This window comes from Panthera pardus, unplaced genomic scaffold (genome assembly GCF_024362965.1).
Source record: "Panthera pardus isolate Hobbes unplaced genomic scaffold, ASM2436296v1 HiC_scaffold_11, whole genome shotgun sequence".
Lineage (NCBI taxonomy): Eukaryota > Metazoa > Chordata > Mammalia > Carnivora > Felidae > Panthera > Panthera pardus.
The window spans coordinates 28233072-28258416 of record NW_026526666.1 but is presented as its reverse complement, the minus strand read 5'-3'; the positions used below and the strand labels follow the sequence as shown (position 1 = coordinate 28258416).

General features: G+C 37.1%; 1 protein-coding gene across 1 annotated transcript in view; it reads right to left on the bottom strand.

Moving 5' to 3' along the window:
- DIPK1A (divergent protein kinase domain 1A) overlaps nt 1–25345 on the bottom strand; it is a 106315-nt gene that overhangs the window by 4975 nt on the left and 75995 nt on the right. Inside the window, exon 3 of the mRNA XM_019437943.2 lies at nt 3426–3533. Coding sequence (XP_019293488.1) covers nt 3426–3533 — 108 coding nt within the window. The remainder of the gene's footprint in view (nt 1–3425; nt 3534–25345) is intronic.

Here is a 25345-nt window from a genome sequence, read left to right as displayed (position 1 = left end):
GCTCAGCACAGACCCTGATGCAGGGCTCAAACTCACAAACCATGAGATCATGACCTGAGCCAAAGTCGGATGCTTAACCAACTGAGCCACCCAGGCGCCCTTTGATGCACAAAATTTTAAATTTTTCTGAAGTACAATTTGTCTCTTTTTCTTTTGTTGCCTGTGCCTTTGGTGTCAGAGCCAAGGAATCATTGCCAAATCCAATGTCATGAAGCTTTTGCCCTATATTTAAAAAATTTTTTTAATGTTTATTTATTCATTTTTGAGACAGGGCAGGGGGAAGGGCAGAGAGACAGGGAGAGAGAATCCCAAGCCGGCTCTGTGCTGTGAGTGCAGAGCCTGACACAGGGCCGAACTCACAAATTATGAGATCATGACCTGAGGTAAAATCAAGAGTCGGACACTTAACAGACTGAGCCACCCAGGTGCCCCTGCCCTATATTTTTTCTAAGAGTTTTATGGTTTCAGTTCTTACATTTTAGTCTTTAATATGTTTTGACTTAATTTTTGCATATGGCATTAGGTAAGGGTCCAACTTCATTCTTTTGCATGTGGATATCCAGTTTTCCCAGCACCATTTGTTGAAAAGACTCCTTTCTCTATTGAATGGTCATAGCACTCTTGTCAAAAATTACTTGATCAGATATGTGGGTGCTTATTTCTAGGCTCTCTACTCTATTGATCTATATGTCTATCTTTATTCCAGTAAACATTGTTTTGATTACTGTAGCTGTGTAGTATTTTTTTAATGTTTGTTTATTTTTTAATTTTTGACAGCAAGTGAGTGGGGAAGGGACACAGAGAGAGGATCTGAATCAGGCTCTGTGCTGACAGCAGAGAGCATGATGCAGGGCTCGAACTCATGGACTGTGAGATCTTGACCTGAGCCAAAGCTGGACGCTTAACCGACTGAGCCGCCCAGGCACCCCTTTATATAGTAAGTTTTGAAATCAGGAAATATGAATCCTCCAGCTCTGTAGTTCTTTTTCAAGACTGTTTTGCTATTTGGGGTTATTTGAGATTCCTTTTTAATTTTGGGGTGGGTTTTTCTATTTCTGCAAAAAATGTCATCAGGATTTTGAAAGAGATTAACAATACTAAGTCTTTCAATTCATGAACATGGGATATGTTTCCATTTGTTTATGTCTTTAATTCTTTCAACAATGCTTTGAAGTTATCATTGTACAAGTCCTTTACCTCCTTGGTTATGTTAATTCCTAGGTACTTTATTCTTTTTGATGCTATTGTAAATGGTTTTCTTAATTTCCTTTGTGGATTGTTCATTGTTAGTGTATAGAAATACAACTGGTTTTTATGTGTTGACTTTGCTTCCTGCTACTTTGCTGAATTAATTTATTAGCTTAACAATTTTTTTCTATATAAAAGGTTTTTCTACCAAAACAAGATTTTTTATATAAAAGATCATGTCATCTGCATACATAAATAATTTTATTTTTTCCTTTCTAATTTGGATGCCTTTTAAAATTTCTCTTACTTGTCTGTTTGGCTAGAACTTCCAGTACTGTTTTGAATACAGGTGGCAACAGTGGGCATTCTTGCCTTGTTCCTGAATTTAAAGGAAAAGCTTTCAGACTTTCACCATCAAGTATGAAATTAGCTGTGGATTTTTCATATATGGATTTTATTATGTTGTAGTTGCCTTCTAATTCCTGCTTTGTTGAGTATTTTTATCATGAAAGGGTACTGAATTTTGTCAAATACTTTTTTCCTGCATCAACTGAGATGATCCCAGGGTTTTTTTCCCCTTGATTCTGTTAATCTAGTGTATTAAATTGATTGATTTTTGTATCTTGAACCATCCTTGCATTCCAGGAATAAATCCTATTTGGTCACAGTGTATGATCTTTTTATTACATTCATTTTGGTTGGGTAGTATTTTTTTTTTAAATTTTTTTTAACGTTTATTTATTTTTGAGACAGAGAGAGACAGAGCAGGAACGGGGGAGGGTCAGAGAGAGAGGGAGACACAGAATCTGAAGCAGGCTCCAGGCTCTGAGCTGTCAGCACAGAGCCTGACGCGGGGCTCAAACTCACGGACTGTGAGATCATGGCCTGAGCCAAAGTCGGACGCTTGACCGACTGAGCCACCCAGGCACCCCGGTTGGGTAGTATTTTGTTGAGGATATTGCATTAATGTTCACAAGGTCTGTAGATTTTCTGTAGTGTCTTTATCTGGCTTTGGTATCAGGGTAATGCTGGCCTCACAGAATGAGTTAGGAAGTATTCCCTCCTTTTCAATTTTTTGGGAAAGGTTGAGAAGCATTTAAATGTTTGGTAGAATTCACCAGTGAAGGCAACTCACCAGTGAAGGGTCAGGGCTGTTCTTGTTGGGAGACTTTTGATTACTAATTCAATCTCCTTCCTAGTTGTAGGTCTATTCAGATTTTCTTTTTTTTTTTTTTTTTAATTTTTTTTTCAACGTTTTTTATTTATTTTTGGGACAGAGAGAGACAGAGCATGAACGGGGGAGGGGCAGAGAGAGAGGGAGACACAGAATCGGAAACAGGCTCCAGGCTCCGAGCCATCAGCCCAGAGCCTGACGTGGGGCTCGAACTCACGGACCGCGAGATCGTGACCTGGCTGAAGTCGGACGCTTAACCGACTGCGCCACCCAGGCGCCCCTCTATTCAGATTTTCTATTTCTTGGTAGGCTTTCTGTTTCTAGGAATTTGTCCATTTCATCTAGGTTATTTAACCTGGTGTACAATTGTTTATAGTACTCATTTAATACGTTTTATTTCTATAGAATCAATAGTAATATCCCCATTTCAGTCTTGATTTTAGAAATTTGAGCCTTCTCTTTTCTTCTTAGACCATCTAGCTAAAGGTTTGTCAATTTTGTTGATATTTTCCAAGAAGCAACCTTTGGTTTCATTGATTTTTTTCTATTGTTTTTCTATTCTCCATTTCATTTCTCTCTCCTGTAATCTGTATTACTTATTTTTTTCTGCTAGCTTTGGGTTTAGTTTGTTCTTTTTCAAGTTCCTTAAGTTGTAAAGTTAGGTTGTTGATTTGAGATCTTTCTTGTTTCTTAATGTAAGCATTTATAGCTAGAAGTAAATTTTTTAAAGTCATATTACACAGAAAGATGAAAGGCAAAACTCCTCTGTTTCCATTTCCCTAATCCCATACCCCAGAATCAGTCACTATTAATTAATATAAGATCCATAATGGAAGTAATCTTATCTATCTCAATTACCACTATATTCCTAACAACTAAAGTGTCTGGAATATACTGGGAATAAAGGATTAATATCTATTGGATGAGTGAATCAAAGCATACAAAATTAAAGTATATAAAATTTCCTAAAGCTCTGGTTCAAGAATTCTTTTAATAATACGTTAATTTAAGGTAAAAGTAGAGTGCACTATCAGTCTGGAATGTTTATTCATAATGTCCATACCTGATTGTTGGGCTTGGTGGATAAGCATTTCCCAAAGTAAAGAGTCTCTGTAACACAAAGGCTATTACATGCCGGTCCATCAATAACTCCAGTCTTGTACTTGTCACACTAAAAACCAGGAAACAAACACAGTAGTTAATGAAAAATGTTTATAAGAGGAAACATAATAAAGACACTGTAAAGAGATATCTATATTCTTTAAGATGTAGTTCTATGATGAAAAGAACTCAGGCTCTGGATTTGGACAGATTTGAACTTGAATCCAGAGCTTTGCTCTTACTTGCTATATGATGAGGAGAGATCTTGTTGGGACTATATTGTGCAAAAAACTGGAAGCTATTTTTCGCACTTAACAGGGTCTGAGGTGGTATGCTACCTGCTCTAAGATTATAGGCACTCTTAAAAAATGGTTCTAATTTTAAAATAAAAAATTAAAGTACCAAAATATTTTATGGGGTGCCTGGGTGACTCAGTCGGTTAAGCATCCAATTCTTGACTTTGGCTCAGGTCATGGTTTGTGAGTTTGAGCCCCATTTGGGCTCTGCGCTGACAGTATGGAGACTGCTTGGGATTCTGTCTGCCTGTCTCTCTCTCTTTCTCCCTCTGCCTCCCTCCTGTCCCTCCCTCACCCCTCAAAATAAATAAACGTTTAAAAATAAAAATGCCAAAATATTTTACAATAACAAAATAAAATTAGCTCATGATGTCATCTTGTCATCCTTGAGATCACCCAAAAACAAAAAAATAAGGAAAATAAACACAAACTCCATATTTAATAAGATAAGGTACCAAGGTAACCCTAAGGCACAATTAATGAGGATGGCCTACCAAATTCAATGAAAATTATACCAGAGTCCAGAGTATGTTGAGATTAAATAACTGCTGTGATTTTACTTCTCAAAGTTGGCATAGAACCAAACAGATGGTACACTTGAGGGGCAGAACCACCACCCTGACTTACAATGAAAGTTTAAGGGAGCACAAGTTGTGGGAACTTTCAAGGACTCTATTTGCCATCATGAAGTAGGAGGACAAGGCAGTGCTGAATGATAAATTCCTTAAAAATGTTACCTATGTTGGAGGCAGTCTGTTAATGAAATGGGTTGAGGGAAAGTATATTATGAGCATCTGCTGGGGAGATAACATTAGCTAAACCAATCTATGTGAATATTTTTGTCTCTATGTTTCTCTTTTTTTCTCTTTTTCACACACACACACACACACACACACACACACACACACACACTCTGGACCATAGCAGCCTCATTACTAATACAATTCACTGCTCCAGTTGCTTCCTGTAAGTAACTGGTTGAGGAAGAACTCTTTTTGTTTAGTAACAAGTAATAACCAAGGAAACCAAGATCTACACAGCAAATCTACAAGAAAAAGGAGGAAATGAAATGAAATGAAATGTTATAAAAATAAATTTTCCAGAAATACGTTGCCATGAAGCAGATCAAGCATACGGCTGTGAATTCAAAGGACTTAATGAAACCGTTCAAAAAATAAGACCTCAAAGCAGAAATGATGATGAGATAACAGAAGGAATTGTGAAATAAGCTAGCAGAACTCAGGAAGGAAGAAAAGGAAAAGATCCTAAAAATTAAAGCCATATTATAAACGGGGCGGAAGAAGAAGGAAGACAAGGATAACAACACAGTTAGACTTAAACGAGGGCTAGGTAAGAAAAGTGAGAAAAAGGAAATGGAAATTTAAAAAGAACTAAAAAGAATTTGAGGCAAAATTATGGATACAGAAGATAAAGGATATCCAGCATGTCCACCTGAAGGAGAATGGAACAAGTGGAAAAGAAAAAATATTCAAAGTAGAATTCAAGGCAACTTCGTGTAAGTGAAAGCACACTTCACAGACTGAAAGAACACACAATGTCCCAAGAAAACCGACACAGAATGACCCTTCTGACATATCCCACTGAATTTTACTAGACTTCAAAAATAAATAATCCTTTGAGCATTCAGGCAAAAAGATCAAGGCATCTTTAAAGGGAAATAAATGAGATTGGCCTCAGATTTCTCCACAGCCACATCAATGTTAGATAATGGTTCAATGCCAGCAAAGTCTGAGAAAGGAAGCGTGACTTGCCTTTTCATTTGTGAAAGGGGATATGAATAATACACGTAATAGTTGACTTATAGCATTATTATGAAGGAGGCGCCTGGCTCAGTCTGTACAGCATACAACTCTTGATCTCATGGTGATTTCAAGCCCCACATTGGGCATAGAGCTTACTTAAAAAAATAAAAATAAAATTATAGCATTATTATGAGGTAAAATGATATTATAATGAATACAGATCACCTGTGATTTTAATAAGTGCTCAATAGTAGGTACTATTATTTTACATACTAAACTTCCTTTCAAGTAAAAGGCATCAAATGTTTTTGAACATAAAAGGTTTAGAAATTATAACTCCCATTAGTGTCTCTCTTTTTTTTTAAGGTTTATTTATTTATTTATTTATTTTGAGAGAGAGAGAGAGAGAGAGAGAGAGAAGAGGAGGAGCAGAGGGAAAATCTGAAGTAGGCTCCATGGGAGCCCAAGGACTTGAACCCATGAACTGCAAGATCATGACCTGAGCTGAAATCAACAGTTGGATGCCTAACCGACTGAACCACCCAGGTGCCCCTGCCATTAGTGTCTCTTAACTACTTGAGAATGGATTTTAGGCAACCAAGAGATGAACAGAGAACCTGAACATGGTAGTCAGTTGAAATATAGAACTGGGATGAAAACAAAACTGGAAATCTACTTCATAATAATTAATGCAATATCTTATAATTACTAGATGCTCATTATGTGTCAGGCACTGTTCTAGTGCTATACTTTCATTCATTATCATGAAAACAAACCTGTGAGGTAGAACCTATTGTTATATCCATTGTAAAAACAAGGAAACAAATAAATATCTGTTAAGCAATCTGCTCAAGGTCACACACCTAAAAATGATAAAGTCAAGATTCCAACTTAGGCAGTCTGGTTCCAGAGCTCATTCTCTTAATAACTATTTTATATATTACTCAGAATGTTTATATTACAAACTATACCAGCAAAAGTTATAAAATTAACAAAAACTAAGAAGGGAAGATGTAGGAAGATGGAAGGTGGCAAAAGGATGTTGATTTCTTTATCTTTAAGTTTTTTTAAATGATTATTTATTATTGAGAGACAGAGAGAGAGACAGAGCATGAGCATGGGAGGGGCAGAGACAGAGGGAGACACAGAATCCGAAGCAGGCTCCTGTCTCTGAGCTGTCGGCACAGAGCCTGATGCTGGGCTTGAACTCACAAACTGCGAGATCATGACCTGAGCTGAAGTCGGACGCCCAACTGACTGAGCCACCCAGCGCCCCTCTTTATTTTTAATATTCAAGGTCAAAGATAACATTTACATCTTATAAATCAATTAACAGATATAGAGGTACATTCAAAAGTATACCAATGATCACTAAAAGAACTAATAACAATAATATATTGATTAAAATTAGGCGGAGTAAAGGAGATGAGATGAATGGAATTATAATTTGGTCACTGCTCATAAGAAGTAGATTTAGTCTAAAGAAATAGAGGATAGGGGTTCCTGGGTGGCTTAGTCGGTTAATTGTCCAACTCTTGATTTTGGCTTAGGTCATGATCTCACTGTTGGGATCAAGCCCTGCATTGGGCTCTGCGCTGATGGCATGGAGCCTGCTTGGGATTCTCTGTCTCCCTTTCTCTGCCCCTCCACGGCTCACGTGTGCCTGTGTGAGCATTCTCTCTCTCTCTCTCTCTGTCTCTCGCTCTCTCTCAAATAAACTTAAAAAAAAATAAAGTATGTTTTTAAAAGTTATAAAATAAAGACAAACATTAGAAGAGCTAAAAACAGAATACAGACCTTCATAAATAATCAGAAGGAAAATGCATAAAACAAAGAAATATACACCATCTAGAGAAAGATACAAACCAAATGAATCCTTAAAAACAGAAAGTAGGTCATAAAATGTTATACAGAACTAAGTCATATCTATAAATGTCAACAGGATAATCTCATCTACTGAAATAAAAATATCTTCAGAAACCAGTGTCAAAAAAGTTGAAAATAAAAGATAAAAGATAGTACAGGTATATCAGGAAAATGCAAGGAAAACACAATTAAATCACAATCTTATACCAGACAAGGTTGATGTCAGAGGTTAAGAAAGCATTAAATAAGGCAAAAAAAAAAAAAAAAAAAAAAAAAAAGGCTCTTTACAATGATCAAACATACAATCCACAATGAAGATATTACAGTCATGAGTTTCTATAAGGCAAATAAAGTATTAAAATTTATTAAGCAAAATCTGTAAGAAATAAAAAAAGAAATAAACAAAGACATTAGAGCCTAATTGACTTCTCTTAGTCCATGACAGATAAGGTGTATGAAAAAAAGGACATAAAAGAATTAGAAAGCCTGAATAATAAAGTAGATCTAATTGCTGTGAGAACAGACTTTTCAAATGTCCATGGAACATTTACAAAATTAGACCAAGGGGCGCCTGGGTGGCTCAATTGGTTAAGAGCCCGACTCTTGGTTTCTACTCAGGTCATGATGTCACGGTTGGTGGGATCAAGCCCTGAGTTGGGCTCTGCTGACAGTGCGGAGCCTGCTTGGGATTCTCTCTCTCCCTCCCTCTCTCTGTCTCTCCCCTGCTCGCATGCTCTCTCTTTCTCAAAATAAATAATAAATAAACATTAAAAAAACACAAAATTAGATGAAAATCTTAATACATTCCACACAGTAGATATGGCAGAAACAGTGTTCTCTAATCACAATATGATAAAACTTGAAATTAATAAAACATCTATCTATACATAATTAAATGTTCTTTATTTTATTTTTTTTAAATGTTTATTTATTTGGAGACAGAGAGAGGGACGTGGAGAGGGGCAAAGAAATGGGAGAAGGAGAATGAACTGAAACTAAGAGTTGGATGCTAACCAACTGAGCTACCCATGTGCCACTAAAGGTTCTTTTAATTCTTGAGAATCAAAGAGAAAGTTCAAATTGAAAATTTAAGTGTCTAGAAAATAACAATGATAATTTTTTAAAAAATCAGAAACTAAAAATAAAACTAATGATAAAATTAAAGAACAATTTAGAGTAGAATTTGAAGTCTTAATTATGTTAACAAACAGCAAAGAACAAAACAAATGAATTAAAAATTCAAGAAATTGGAAAAAAAAATTAATCCAAAGAAAGCAGAAAGAAGGAATTAACCAATTAAAATAACAATAGAAGGCTATGGTATATTCCTATAGTTGTAAGAATTCCTCTGACCTTCATCTCCCAATCTCTGCTTTAGATCTCTTGCTCTTTTCTGGTTTCTGCAATTACCTTTTGATGGTTCTCTGTGTCTGTCTGGTTCCCTCAGTCTGATGACATGATGTGGCTCACAGATCAGTCTTGCCCAGCTCTGGTTCTTGATACATTGCAACCTACTAGAAGGCCAACCCTGGGCTTCTCTTGTGTGGGATAGGGACTGAGGATAATTTCTTGAACCTTTCATTTTGGGGGCTTAAATTTTTCATTGATCCCAAGGAAAAAGCCAAAGCACAGTCGAGTCTGGTAAGTACTCAATGCTTGAAGAGGTCAGCACAGGTTCCTCAGACTTGCCTCCTGGGCCCCGCTACCAATACTTTCTAGTTTGCTGGGAGGATAAGGATAGCCCTGACAGGGATGGAGTGCTCTGCCCATGTGTAGAGTTAAACGCCAACACCTGGGGGCTGTTGCCCTTCAGCTGTCACTACCAGAGAAGCTCCTGGATAAGCCTCCACCGTGCTTGCTTTCTCCTTCAGACCTGGCTGTAACCAAGAAGATGAGGTTTCACTTTCATAGGAGGAGCAGAGCAATCTAGTTCCTACACCCCAGTTTGGGGAGGATCACATGGGAGATGCTTGATACTTCCTTCCCTAGGTCAACCTCTGGGGATTTTTAGGGAATGCAGAACCATCTGTTTGGTATAAACATTATCTGCTTGTAGCAGATGGCCAGCAATTTCACTGGCATATGTCTTTACTAAGGCGAAGATGGTGGGAGTTCTGAGGCCTTACTCAGGGGATGCAGCAAAACCTCCTATGGTTACAGGTTAGAGTTTCTAATGAATTTAGATCACATAGACCACATCCTCTGATCACAAAGAAATAAGAAATCAACAACAAAAATAATGTAAACATAAACAGACATGTTTGGAAACTAAAAAGCACATTCCTAACTATTTTGTGGATTAAAGAAAAAACCACAATGGAAATGCAGAATATTTAGAACGAACAACAACAAACGTATACATATTAAAACTTGTAAGATGCAGCTAAAAGAGTTCTTAGAGGGAAATTTATGGCTTTAAATGCAATGATGAAAAAAGATAAGAAACTGAATATAAATAGTAAGCATTCAACTAAAGAGGCTTAAAAAAGACCCCAACAATAACAGAGTAAACCTCCAAAAGAAGAAGAAAAAAAAAGCAGAAGTTAATAAAAAAAAAGAAAAAGATCAATAATAGCAACAGTTCTCAAACTTTAGCAAAGGAGATAAACCTTTAACAAGACTGATCATGAAAAAAAGAGGCACAAATAAGGATTATTAGGAAAGAAAAGGGTAGGGATAGTGAATAATATAAATACATGGCAATACATTTGAAATGAACAGTTTTTTTTAGAAAAATAGAGACAATAGAAAAGATGCAAGAAGAAACAGAAAATCTGAATAAGACTGGTAAACATTAAAAAAAAATTGAACCCATAATGAAAAATCTTTCCCTCCAAAAGTCTCAGCTCAAAGTACAGTCTAGGAGGACCTCAAGGTGCCATTTAGGATGTAGTACTGTTTCTAAGTGGAAAATGGTTAACAACACAAATGTCCATCAACAGGAGAATGGCTGAATAAAATGAGGTGTATTCATACAGTGAAAGACTATAGAGTAATTAAAATGAAAGAACTCAGTAATTAGCTCCGTAATTAACTCAAAAGAACTCAGTACTTAAAATGAAAGAACATGGAAAAATGTTGAAAACATAATGTCAAGTGGAAAAAGTTACAAAATGATAGGTGCAGTTTAATATCACTAATTAAAGTTTAGAAACATACAGGGCTCCTGAGTGGCTCAGTTGACTGAGTGTCCAACTCTTGATTTTACTCAGGTCATGATCCCAAGGTTGTGTAATCAAGCCCTGCGTTGGGCTCTGTGCTGAGCATGAAGCCTGCTTAAGATGCTCTGTCTCTGTCTCTCTCTGTCTCTGTCTCTCTCTCCCTCTGTCATTCTCCTCCACTCATGTTCTCTCTCTCTCTTAAAAAAAAAAAGTTTAGAAACATGCAACGCAATACTATATATTATGTCCCTGTACACATATACTGAAAGTATAGAATATGATGGTAAGGACTCACAGCAAATTCAAGATGGTGGTTACCCCTAGGGAGGAGGAAGAATATCAGGAAGGATAGAGAGGTTCAATTGGATCTGTGATGCTTTTCCCTTTTAAAAATGAAGCAAATATGGCAAAAGGTTTGTTAGGTAGATGGTAGCTCCATAGGTATTTGTCATATTGTTTTCTGTATTTCAGCATTATTCTAATAGCTTTTTGTGTATAACTCTTTAATCCTCACAACCTCCCAATAAAATAGATGTTACCATCATTTATCTCCATTTTATTAATAAATAAATTAAGGCAACAGAGGTTAAGGAATTTGCAGAGCAGGTTAGTGGTAGTGCTAGAATCTGAAGCGAGATAGTTTGCCTCCAGAGCCGTGCTTTTAATTAGTGATTGAGGTAAAAGAACCAGAATGACTTAATCTTGGAGAGAAACATGTAGAGCAGATTTAATAATGGCTGGGTCAGATGTCCATCCACACTGTTCCTACCAAAGGGCTCTGGTCACATTCATTCCCTCTGCATAAGCAACTCAAAGTAGGGCCAGAACTTCCATCTTTGTTTCCTTAGGACTTTGCACAATGCCTGACACATAGTCAAATGTGTATAAAAAGCACTTGCTGAACAAATGGATAAATGAACTGTGTTCTTGGTTTTCATGCAGAAATAGCACATTCTGTTGTGAAGAGCTTCTGGAACAGGACTTAAAGGACTTAAAGGATCAAATGTCCTGAGATTTGGCTCCTGAATCTTGAGGAACACTCGATTCATAACCTGCTCCAGGTCAAGATTTAAATGTGGCCCTTTCCACAACATTATTGCCAATGAATAATCTTGAGACTGTATATTTCCTTCCTGATACTATATTCTTCCTCCCTTCCTTCTTTATATTCCCAGATCTAACATCATTTATGTTCATGTTATCTTCCTTGGTGGAAAGGCAAAGACTAAGTCATATTCATCTTTGAACCTCCCCTTTTTCTCTAGCATACAGAAGAGAGTTTAGTATTTTAAGTATTCAGTAAATGTTTATTAAATCACCATGATAAGGAGCACCTGGGTGGCTCAGTTAGTTAAGCGTCAGACTTTGGCTCAGGTCATGATCTCATGGTTTGTGGGTTCAAGCTCTACATCGGGCTCTGCGCTGCAGCTCAGAGTCTGGAGCCTACTTCAGATTCTGTGTCTCCTCTCTTTCTGCCCCTCCCCAGCTTGTGCTCTCTCTCTCAAAAATTTATATATATATATATATAAAACGATGATAAAAAACATAATGGTTTTGATTTCAAAACCTCACTGAAGATAAAATTAGTAATTTTCTATAATCCATTCAACATTAAAAAAAAAGAATAAATCAGTATCTTACTGGTAAACTGTTAAGCAGTGAAGACAAGTCTGACATTCTGCTATAAGAATCAGATTCTTGTTTTGAGCAAAGGCCTCAAGCCAACCCTGCATCAAAGAGGTAGTCACAGACAACAGGCTCTTCAACTTGTGGCTTCTATCACAAACCAAAAGCAAATTTCCCACAAGCTTATATGAAAAGATTGGTTGGCCACATACTGTTTTGTTTGTTTTTCAGGCATGGTCATACACACAAGCTATAATCACTGTCAGCAATCTGATCTCCTAACTAAAAAGATACAGATTATAAAGGAGTTCAACTTCACAATAGGATACTCAGCAAAAAACATTAAAGGTTTTTCCAGTTCTAAGATTTTATTACTATGAGGATTCTCCCATACTCTGCCTTTGCTTGCACATACCTAATTGTACCGGAAGATGGCACTCCTCAGCTAAATTTTACAAAACTCATTGGTGCTGAAGGAATAATTTCATGAACTGTGGAAAATACCTCAAGGGGTGATAACAACAAATAGATGTATAAGTACCAGGTCTTAAATCATTTTCTAAGATACATGTTATAAAAATGTATTTTAGACAATCTTACAATTTCTCTTTAGGACAAAACAGCAGAGTTGGTCTCTTAACCAGTGCCTGAAAATTCTCCAAGTCTAGTCAGTGCGCTCTCCAATATCTATATCAGCTATTTTTAATCTTCACCACTCTCTGCACTCTCGCTGTATCTCCAGCCTCTCTCCTTTCCCCTCTTCCTGAATTCTTTCTCTCAACCATTAATTGTGCTTATCATAGACTCTCTTTTCCTCTCCCTACATGTATGCATATGCACACACACACACACAAACACACACACACAAGAACCCTCTCAACTCTTTCCTTCCCTTCTGTTATAACATCTGTAATATACTTTAAAATTATTCAGTGTACACAGTGTGATATTTTTGTTTTTAGTCCAGGAATGTATAGGGGCTCCACAAGAGTCCCAGTCAGGTAATAAGGAAGCACATGCTCCAAGGTAATACATGCTTCTATTGTCCACATCTTGACTAAGATTGACCCATTTGGGGGATTTTATTAATTACCAAATTAGGATCATATTGGCGAAATTTTTAGCTTGTTAAATATCGTAGTGAATGAATGTTAGAAATGGACTATCTATGGTGAAATTGAAGGTATTTAAAATATTTGGATTGGCTAAAATATGAAATATTCCTTATCTTTTCATAATGGGGGTAAAAAGAAGTACTTGGAGTTAACAGTTTTACAACAGAGATTCTCAAACTTTAGGGAGATTTAGATCTCTTGAAGTTTGTGTTAAAACACAGAAAGATGGGGGAGGGGGCAGCGCCTGGGTGGCTCAGTCGGTTAAGCACCCGACTTCCACTTAGGTCATGATCTCACAGTCCGTGAATTCGAGCCCCACATCCGGCTCTGTGTTGACAGCTCAGAGCTCGGAGCCTGGAGCCTGCTTTGGATTCTGTGTCTCCCTTTCTCCATCCCTCCCCCATTTATGCTCTGTCTCTCTCGGTCTCAAAAATAAATAAACATTAAAAAAACCTAAAACACAGAAAGATGGACCCAGATGTCAGTTTCTGACTCATTTAGTTCTCGGTGAGGCTGAAAATCTGCATTTGCAGCAAGTTTCCAAGAAGCGATACTAATGCTGCTGGTCAAAGAGACCACATTTTAAGAATCACTGGCTCAGAATTTCTAGTTGCCTGACGCTAATTATAAGGGTAACAGAAGCTTGTCTCTGGAGTATCATTGCTTCTGCTTTGAGTAAATCTTTCATGCAAATAGAATACTGAAAAGGACAGAATAAAAACTTTAATAAATTTACAGACTGATTATATTAAAAGTTTTGTGACTGCTTACAAATAAAAATGGGCTGAATAAATGCCTATATGTGTAGCAGAAATCACATCATTATAGGGGCACCTGGGTGGCTCAGTCGGTTAAGTGCTGACTTTGGCTCAGGTCATGATCTCACGGTCCGTGAGTTTGGGCCTCACGTTGGGCTCTGTGCTGACAGCCTGGAGCCTGCTTCAGATTTTATAATCCAGTAATATGGTGGTGCGGGAATAGTTAATACTCACCTGGAGCAAATATTTTCAGTAGCTACCCTTATCTTTCAAAACAGAATCTAAGGAGTGTGCATAACCAAACTGGATGAGGTCAATTTAAAACAATTTCTCAGCCAAAAGTTAGAAGCAACCCGAGGGTCCACTCATGGATGATGGATAAACAAATCGTGGTATATATGTACAACCTTAATATTATTCAACCTTAAAAAGTAAGGAAACTCTGAAACATGCTACAGTATGGAGGAACCCTAAAGATATTATACGAAGTGAAATAAGCCAGGCACAAAATGACAAGTACTGTGCGATTTCACTTTTATGAGGTATCTAAAGTAGACACACTCATGGAAATGGTGAGTAGAATGGTAGTTGCCAGGGGTTGGGGAGGAGGGAAAATGGGAAGTTCTTGTTTAATGGGTATAGAGTTTTAGGTTTGCAAGATGAAAATGTTTATGGAGACTGGTTTCACAGCCATGAATATACTTAACACTACTGAACTATACACTTAAAAATGGTTACAATGCACTGTGGAAAACAGTATGGAGGTTTTGTAAGAAATTAAAAATTGAACTACCATATGATCCAGCAATCTGACTTCTGGGTATATATACAAAGAAAATGAAATTATTGTCTCAAAGAGATACCTGTTCATGTTCATTGCAGCACTATTCACAACAGCCAGAGTATGGAAACAATCTAAGTAGGTTCACCTTGCTGGCTCAGTCTATAGAGCATGTGACTCTTGATCTTGGGGTCATAAGTTCAAGCACCACGTTGGGTGTAGAGATTACTTAAAACAAAATTGAAAAACAAAAAAAGAAGAAGAACCTGTCTTATAAAAAAAATATTCGTCCAATGATGGACAAATAAAGAAAATGTGGGGGAGAGCGGTGTATGTATACATATATATACATATATATATATACACATATATATATACACACACACACACATAGGTATACATACACAAATATGTATATATATATGCATAAATATATACATACACACATTTTATTAATTCATATATATACATATACACACACAACGAAATATTATTCAGCCTTTAAAAAATATGGAAATTCTATCAGTTGTGACAACATGGACGAATCTGGAAGGCATTATGCTAAGTGAAATAAGTCAGACAGAGAAAGACAAATACTGTATGGTATCACATATATGTAGAATTAAAAAAAAAAAAGTCAGGGTGCCTGGGTGGCTTAGTCAGTTGAGCATCCAGCTCTTGATTTCAGTTCAGGTCACGATTTCACAGCTGGTGAGATCCAACCCCAGGTCGGGCTTTGTGCTGACAGCACGGAGTCTGCTTGGGATTCTCTCTCCCTCTCTTTCTGACCCTCCCCTACTCTGTCTCTCTCTCAAAATAAACATTTTTTTTAAAAAAAAGTCAAGATCCTAGAAACGAAGTAGGAAAGTGGTCACCATGGGCTGGGGGGTGTGGAAAATAGGGAGAGATTGGTAAAACAATACAAATGTTCAGTTAGATGATGAATAAGGTCTGAAGATCTAATGAATAACATGGTGGCTGTAGTTTATAATGCTGCATTGTATAAATGAAATCTGTTGAGATTAGGACTTAAATGTTTTCACCCCCCCCAAAAAAAAGGTAAATATGTGAAGTAATGGATGTGCTATTTAACTCAAGGGAGGGAATCCTTTCCGAATGTGTATGTATATCAAATCACTACATTGCACCCTTAAAAATCTTACAATTTTGTCAATTATACATCAGTAAAGCTGAAAAAAGGTAATGAAAAACAAACAAACAAAAAATGATTAAGATGGTAAATGTTAGGGGCACCTGAATGGCTCAGTCAGTTAAGCATCCAATTCTCAATTTCAGCTCAGGTCATGATGTCACCATTAGTGAGATAGAGCCTGGAGTCAGGCTCAATGCTGACAGCTCTGAGCCTGCTTAGGGTTCTTTCTGTCCCTTTCTCTGCCCCTCCCCCATCAAAATAAATAAGTACACATTTAAAAATACAGTAAATGTTATGTTCTGTATACTTTACCACAATTAAAAAAAATTTAAACCAAATCAAAACTGACCGATTTCCCAGCACAGTTCCTAGAAACAGCAGTCTATACTTGCTGTCAACTCTTATTTCCTCTTATCCAAACTTAAGCTTTTATTCCCTATGTCACTGAAAGGTGCCATCACCCATGCATCTGAAGGAATAAACAGTGAGTTGTCTTAAACTTCTCCTTCTTCCCTGTTCCCCCCACATTCAATTGGTCACCAAGTGCTGGAAATCAAATTATTTCCTTAATATCTTTGAAACGATTTTCCCCCCTCCATTTCCACCACTAACGCCATGATTTAAATCCTGACTGCTTTGTCCCTGGATTACTACAACAACCATAAAACTGGTCTCCCTTCCTGTGGCATCTCCTATCCAGCCCACCCTCTCTACCACAATTGGTGAAATTCTTCTGAAACATAAATCTGACCACTTACTTCCCTGCTTAAAAACTTCTGTTGACTTTATACTGCCCTGAGGATGGAAGGCAAACTCCTCAATAGGACGTAAATGGTCTTTTATGATTTTGACTCTGCTATTGTGACCTCCGTAAATTGCTCCTCATACTCTGCTCTAGCCAGGCAGTTCCTGGAATGTAGCATTCTTTCCTATCTGAATGTAGCCGTGCACAAGCCTCCTCCTGCTTGCAATGCCTGATTCTTCAAAATTCAGCTAAGATATAACCTCTTCCAAGGAGTCTTCTGGGATGTTCTCCGACTTCCCAGTAAAATATCACAGGGGACATACTTATATTGAAAAAATATTAGTTGTTTATTGGCAATAGTTGGGATATACTTACACTCAAAAAAGAAACTCATTTTTAAGTTAAATTCAAATCTAACTGGGCATCCTGTTTTTGTGTTTGTCTGTTTTGCTAAATTTAGCAACCCTACTCCCAGTCTCAATTATGTGCTTCTTGTTTATTTTTCCATATCCTCTAGTAGTCTGTAAGCATCTTCAGGGAGGGGACATGTGTTATCTCTGTATCTCCCAGTTCTAGCAAATACTGGTAAGCATGTAACTAAAATATCATGGTGTTTATTGCTGGCTTGTTTCTTCTAAAAAATCTTTATTTTTGTAATCTCTACACCCAACATGGGGCTTGAACTCACAACCCCGAGATCAAGAGTAATTTGGTCCACCAACTGAGCCAGCCAGTTGCCCTGCTGGCTTGTTTCCTCTAAACTGGCTTTAACCCTTAGTCTCTTTATTGCTTCTCAGGAATTATGCTAATGGTAACAATACCACCTGTTTCAGGATTACAGTGACCATCACATGATATAAGAGAGCGCAGCATTAACACACGAAGGTCACCAGAAATGCTACTATAATCTAAACAGTAACATTACCCCTAGAATAGGGCTTATGTTTGTTAAAACTTGAAATACACTTGTTTAGTAAATATTTTTCTGTAAATTCACCAGGAAGAGATTGGTAATCTAACTCAAGTTGACATACAAGAAAATTATACTTTTCTTAAAAGGAAAAAATTACGCTTCTACTCTGAAGACAGTATGTTCCAAGTGGATTCATTCCATATATTTTAAAAACAGAGGATAACAACACAAAATGAACCTCTAGAGTCATATAATAATTTATCCTAAGCAAATGCAAAGCTAAATGAAATCGTTATGTATCACTATCTAATTGAAAACATAGTTCTAAATATCCTAACTTTCATATATGTTAAGCTAGTTGTTTTAAGCAACAAACCATTATTTCTAGAAATTAGATCTTTAAAGAGACTGTAATAAAATTCAGGGGCTCCTTATCTTTTATTGCTTCCACTTTAAAGCACATGCTCAAGTAATACTCACAAAAGTTCACCAGCATGGCAGTGAGTGATTCCTCATTACTATGCAGATAGAACCTCAAAACCAACACTCTCCATCATTGAGGAATATGTCAGAAATACCAATATTAAACAGTGTTGTCCTGAAAATTACATGGAAGGAAAATTTCTCTCCCTGTCCTTACTCTTTTTTTCTTTTTTAAAGAAGGCAGAAAACTACACAAACAGTGAAAAATTCCTTTATGACTAGGCACCAAGTAGAACTTGCTGAAATAATGAGTGAATTAGTGATTTCTGTAATCAGAGAAAATGTACAATGAACTATACAACATATTCTAATTAGCTTGGTGGATAAAAGAAAAAAGCACAACTGGAAAAAAACAGATCCTTCCAAGAGCATCTAATTAGGGTGAGTTAGTGGTTGCCCCCTCAGTTTCAGAGAGAGCTGCCTTTAAACAAAGAAGAGCAGAACCGTTCTCAGTGCTTACAACATCCACCAAGTTAACCTTGGCTTCTCCTGGTAAACCACCCCCACTGCGTTTTCTTCTCAAAGTTTTAAAAGCCTACTATTTAAAAGCCTGTTATGCAGTTCACTGGAATCAAGTTCTAAATAATGGATATAACAGTGGATAGTATCACACTATTACTAAAAACTGAACACAAGAAACTTTAATTCAAATTGCAAATCAATATACAATGTGTGAAATTAATTCCAGTTTTAGCTCCTAGCTTCCTGGAACTTTAGATAAGAAACACATTAACTTTATAACATCTTTTAATAAAAATTATCCACTGATTAGAGAAAACATCTCAGGTAAATAATACTAATGCTCTATACTGATTTCCAATGTTGAAATTATGAGAAATATACTTGATTACTAAATTAGACTAATTCACACATAGTATATAATTTATATGAAATACATATCTAATTTGTTCCACATTCTAGGTTTGTGTTTTAAATTTACTATGAAAAGACAAAAGAGGAAGATCTATTAATTTATGGGCAGCCAAACGGCCCAACAACCAAGGCTGTGGTTCAGTGGCTACTAATGCATGTTCTGGGAATTCTCAGATCTAATGTTAATCATCAAATTGCTCTTTGGGATAAAAGTACTAAAGCAAGCCTGATTTCTAATTACAAGGAGAAAGACATTCCTCAAGAACCCACCTAATTCTTTCTATTCTAGAAGGCCTACAGAAGTTTCTACATCCTCTATGAAGCCTTTCTCTACTATTCTACCCACAGAGATGTGTGTTCATTGAAGCCTTCTTTCTTTAAACTGGTGCAGTACAACTATCTCTGGTACAAACTAAATCATTTTATTATTTTATTTTTTAAAAGATTTACTTATTTATTTAAGTAATGTCTACACCCAATGTGGGGCTTGAACTCATAATGCTGGGATCAAGAGTCACACACTCCACCAACTGAGCCAGCCAGGTGCCTCCCAACTAAATCATTTTAATCCAATCTGATGGTCTTTGGATGTATCAACTTGACCAGGCTACAGTCCCCAGTTAATGAAGCAAACAATAATCTAGGTGTTGCTGGGAAGGTATTTTGTAGATATAACTGAAGCCTGTGATCAACTGCTTTTAGGAGAGGTTATACCAGATAATCTGGGTGGGCCTGATTCAATTAGTTGAAAGACCTTTAGAGAATTATTGAGGCTCCTCTGATGAAGAAGAAATGCTGTCAGTGGACAGCAACTTCAACCCATGCCCAAGAAGTTCTGACAATCTACCCTATGGATTTCGGCCTCGTCTAGCCAGCTCCCGCAACTGGGTAAGTCAATTCCTTGTAATAAATCTCTTTTTTAAAAAAACTGAGATATAACTGACATGTAACATTATCCTAGTTTAAGGTGTACCACAGAATGATTTGGTATTTGCATATACTGTGAAATAATCATCACAGTAATTCTAGTTACCATCCATTACCACACATAGTTAAACATTCTTTTTCTTGTGATAGTTTTTTTTTTTTTAAGTTTATTTATTTATGTTGAGAAAGAGAGAGAGGGGGCGCTGGGGAGGGGCAGAGAGACAGTGACAGAGGATCAGAGAGCCCAATGCAGGACTCAAACCCAGGAACTGTGAGATCATGACCTGAGCCAAAGTCCGACGCTTAACCAACTGAGCCACGTAGGAACCCCTAAACCTTTAAAAAATTTCTTTTTCAAAAAAAAAAAACTTAAAAAAAAGGGGGTGCCTGGGTGGCTCAGTCGGTTGAGCGTCCGACTTCGGCTCAGGTCATGATCTCACAGTTCGTGGGTTCCAGCCCCGCATCAGGCTCTGTGCTGACCGCTTGCTCAGAGCCTGGAGCCTGCTTCAGATTCTGTGTCTCCTTCTCTCTCTGCTCCTCCCCCGCTCATGCTTTGTTTCACTCTGTTTCTTAAAAATAAATAAGTGTAAAAATTTTTTTTTTAATTTTTTTCTCTTTGAGAAAGAGAGAGAGAGAAAGAAAGAGAGAGCGCGCGTGCGCACGCATATGAGTGGGGGAGAGGACAGAATCTTAAGCAGGCTCCACATTCAGCATGGAGCCCCACACACGGCTAGGTCCCATGACCCTGGGATCATGACCTGAGCTGTAATCAAGAGTTGGACACTCAACTGACTACGCCACCAAGGTGCCCCTTACTATATATTTCTTTGGGTTCTGCTTCTCTCCTTGAACCTTGATTGATATAACTGATCATATAATATGAGTGTGTGTGTATGTGTGTGTGTGTGTGCGTGCTATCTTCCCAGTCAGATTCAAAGGCATAAACTTGAGAAAACAATACTAATGATGATTTACTGAGTACTGTGGGCCAGGCACAGTGTTAAGCCTTTCAATACATAAGCTCATTTTATCCTCACAATCACCTGATGAGACAACAGTATTACTAATCCCCACTTTACAGAGGTTAAGAAAAAGCTATCCAGCTAAGGAATGGCAAAGCTGGAACTCAAGCCTGAAGCTCATTTATTCCAATGCTTATGCTCTTAACCACTATAATAGCTATGACCTCTCATATACAAACGGAAAGAGAGAGGGAAAAAGATAAGTACATACAGAGAAGAAGAAAGCTGTGTAGGACAAGATAGACTGTGATTCTTAAATATAAATAAACTGCTTATCACATTCTATTGGTCACCTATGATATTTAACTTCTAAACAGTGATCTCAGCTTGGAAGCAATGCTCTGAATGGAACAGCCAGGGCAATCTTCTGGAGAAATTTCTGAATTACAATGTTATAGTTATAGCAATATCAAATATTAAGGTACTTGCCCCAGGCCAAATGGAATCAAGTCAAAGACTTGAGAACCTTCTCTATATTCAATAGATATGTTACAGTATCATTCAGTAATAGAAAGCCATTGTAACTGGTTCAGTTCTACTTTATGTCCATAAAATCTGTGATGTGGGTAGGGCAAGGCCAGGGTAGTTCTCCCACCTGTACAATGAATGAACTTAATAGCAAGTCAATGAAATGAAGTCACTTACTCGAAGTCATATAGTACACTACAAGAAAGAAGTCTGGTACTTTGACTCCAGCCTAGGATTTTCTCCAATAGACTAACATAATATGGTTGAACTACTTATAATCAAGAAGTTCCCAATACTTGATGAATTGTACCATCAATATCCAAGATTTTAAAATGTACAGGAAATGACTAGGGGCACTTGGCTGGCTCAGTCGGTTGAGTGTCTGACTTCAGCTCAGGTCATGATCTCATGGTTTGTGAGTTTGAGCCCCACAACTGGCTTGCTCCTGTCAGCCTTTCAGCACAGAGTCCACTTCAGATCCTCCTCTCTCTGCCCTTGCCCTGCTTGTGCTCTCCCCAAAAATAAATATTAAAAAACAAAAAATAAATAAAATGTACATGAAATGACTAAAGTAATGAGGCAGATTTTCATAAATTACTCATGAAATCAATCATATTTCCCAAGCTTGCTCCCTCTTGGGCATTTGCACTTATGGTCCTTTTTTTAAAAATGCTTTTTGCCCAGATATTCATGTAATTGCTTCCTTCTCATCAAGTTCTAATCAAAATGCCATCTTCTCAGGGAAGACTTTCCCAGTTACCCTAGTTAAGGTAGCATGCCCTAGCCATTCTCTACAAAATATTGCTATTATATCCTTTCTTATTACACTTCTTAGTCCCTAAAGTTGTTGTGTATTTTTGTTTTTATTATACATATTCAACTATACTGTAAGCTCCTTAAAACATGGACTCTATATCTTGCTTACCCTAAATCACCACACCTAGAATAATGACTGACATGTAGTAGGTGTTCAAAAAATATTTGTTAACTGATACTTCTTTTAAAATGGGTTTATTTTTATATGATTGTTATTGGATAGTAATTACCTTGAATATAAGTATTAAATGATTAAAAACAGGAAAAAAATAACTAGAGAAAATTTAGAAGTCAAACTGTCAATTTACACAGGGAAGGAAAGAACCCACATTGTTAAACTTAAGCAAGTAATGTTTGTAGGACTTCTTTGGGATCTTCTTGTCCAGAACTAGAGCACTCTGTATTTCTTTATAATCTTCCTTCACAAAGATGAAATAGAAGATTTTGGAGTAAATCTGTTCAGAGTTTATATACTACAAATCCTTTGGCAACCATGTTTTTGCTAAATGTGGTTTTGAGGTAATGTAGCTTTATATTTTTATAACCAAATTGAAAATTAGCCATCTTATTATATATTCTGGTTCAGTTCAGTCCATTTAAATAGGAGAACAGTCTATGCAGTAATACAGAGGGAGAGAGACAATCAGTTTAGACTCTACATTTCAAAACAGGAATTACCAGGACCAAAAAAAGTATGTGTGGATATTGCCAAAGGTTGTGAAAAGGCCAGACAATTACATATGCAAATATTGTAAAATTAAAACACAGAAGAAACAAATTTAAAAGGTATTACATTTCAAGCCAGTAAAGGCTGATTTAGACTCTAAAAAGAGGTATAGTCTGTATAATTTGAAACTTACGTGAATATATATAGCTATAGGTTTTCCTTTAAACACCCCCCTTTTTTTATAATTTGCATATTTGCCTGAATGGTTTTCCTGTTCTTTTTCTTTCAATCCATCTGCATCTTTATATGTTAGATGTTTCTCTTGTAAATATCATTGTTTATTTGTTTTTGAGAGAGAGTGTGTGTGAGTGGGGGAGAGGGGCAGAGAGAGAGAGAGAGAGAGAATATTAAGCAGTGTGGAGCCCCAATGTGGGACTCAATCCCATTACCTGGTATCATGACCCGAGCCAAAATCAAGAGTCAGACACTCAACCAACTGAGCCACTCAAGCGCCCCTGTTTTTTTAATTTTAGTATAGTATGATAATCTTTGTCTTTTAACTGAAGCATTTGGTCCACTTACATTTAATGCAATTACCAATATATTTGGGTTTAAATATACTACAGCCAGTGCCATGGTAAACCACCCATATCTTGTCCAGAACAAGAGTACTCATTCCCTTATTAGGCATGTAAGTAGTCAACAGCTCTCAGCTGAATCTTTCTTTGGGACTTATCCTCAGCCTTAGAATACAGCCTTATCCAAGGTCATATCCCCTTAAGGGAGGACAGAAGAAGGTAGAAAACTGTATTCAATGACTGATCAGTGACAAGGTATAGATGCCTGGACCCTGTAGAATCGACTGAGGTCTTTGTTACCACTGTATTGCAGTTTAACTTCTCTGGTCTATCCTGTTTCCTCCCTCCCCTACAGATGTTAATCTCAAAAGCCCACCCCAATAAACATCCTTCAGGCAAATCTCAGTCTCTGAATCTGTTTCCCAGGGAATTCAATTTGTGACATCTATCATCTTGTAATGTATTCTGTACTTCTACTGTCTGTACTCTGTACTTCTACTGTCTATATGTTCTTTACTTTCTTGCTTTCTTTAGAACTGAGTATTCTTTTATTATTCCATTTTTCATTATTAGTTTGGAAACGATACACTCTTTTTCTATTCCAGAGGCTATCCTAGAAATAACAATGTGCATATTTTGATCAACAAAGTCTAAAGTTAAAAAAAAATTTTTTTAGTTTTTTAGAGAGAGAGAACAGGGGAGGAGCAGAGAGAGAGGGAGAGAGAGAGAGAGGCTCATCATCAGCACAGAGCCCAATGTGGGGCTCGAACTCATGAACCATGAGATCATGACCCAAGCTGAAATCAAGAGTCGGACACTTAACCAACTGAGCCATCCAGGTGCGCCTAAAGTTTTTTTTTTTTTTTTTTTAATGTTTATTTATTTTTGAGAGAGAGAGAGGGCACGAGTGGGGGAGGGACAGAGACAGGGGGACAGAGGATCCAAAGCAGGCTCTGTGCTGACAGCAGGGAGCCCGATGTGAGGCTCAAACTCACGAACTGTGAGATCATGGCCTGAGCCAAAGTCAGATGCTTAAACGACTGAGCCACCCAGATACTCCAACAAAGTCTAAAGTTAATTGAGTGATATTTCATTAATTAATTGATATTAATAGACTAATTGATATTAACTCGTTGATACTTTTACTCTACTCTGCCATATGATAAGAATCTTAAACATTTTGGGGCGCCTGGGTGGCGCGGTTGGTTAAGCGTCGGACTTCAGCCAGGTCACGATCTCGCGGTCCGTGAGTTCGAGCCCCGCGTCGGGCTCTGGGCTGATGGCTCGGAGCCTGGAGCCTGTTTCCGATTCTGTGTCTCCCTCTCTCTCTGCCCCTCCCCCGTTCATGCTCTGTCTCTCTCTGTCCCAAAAATAAATAAAAAACGTTGAAAAAAAAAATTAAAAAAAAAAAAAGAATCTTAAACATTTTAATTCCTTTTACCATTGTCCCAATTTATATATAATTGTTATTCTATGTACCTCATATAAGTGGAATTATACAATATTTGCCCATTTGTGTCTGTCTTATATCATTTAGCATTATGTTTTTGAGGTTTATCCATGTTGTATTCTTTTTAAACGTTAGATAATATTCCATGTATTTTGTTTATACATTCATCTATTAATGGACATCAGAGTTGTTTCCATCTTTTGTCTATTGTGAATAATGCTGCTATGAACACTGGTGTGCAAGTATTGTTTAAGTCCCTGCTTTCAATTTTTCTGGGTATATACCCACAAGCAGAATTTCTTGATCATATGTAAATTCTATATTTAACTTTTTGAGGAACTGCCACATTGTCTTCCTGATTCTTTTTAATACATTTCATTTCTCTGTTGGAATTATCCATCGTTTCACTTATTTTCTTTAC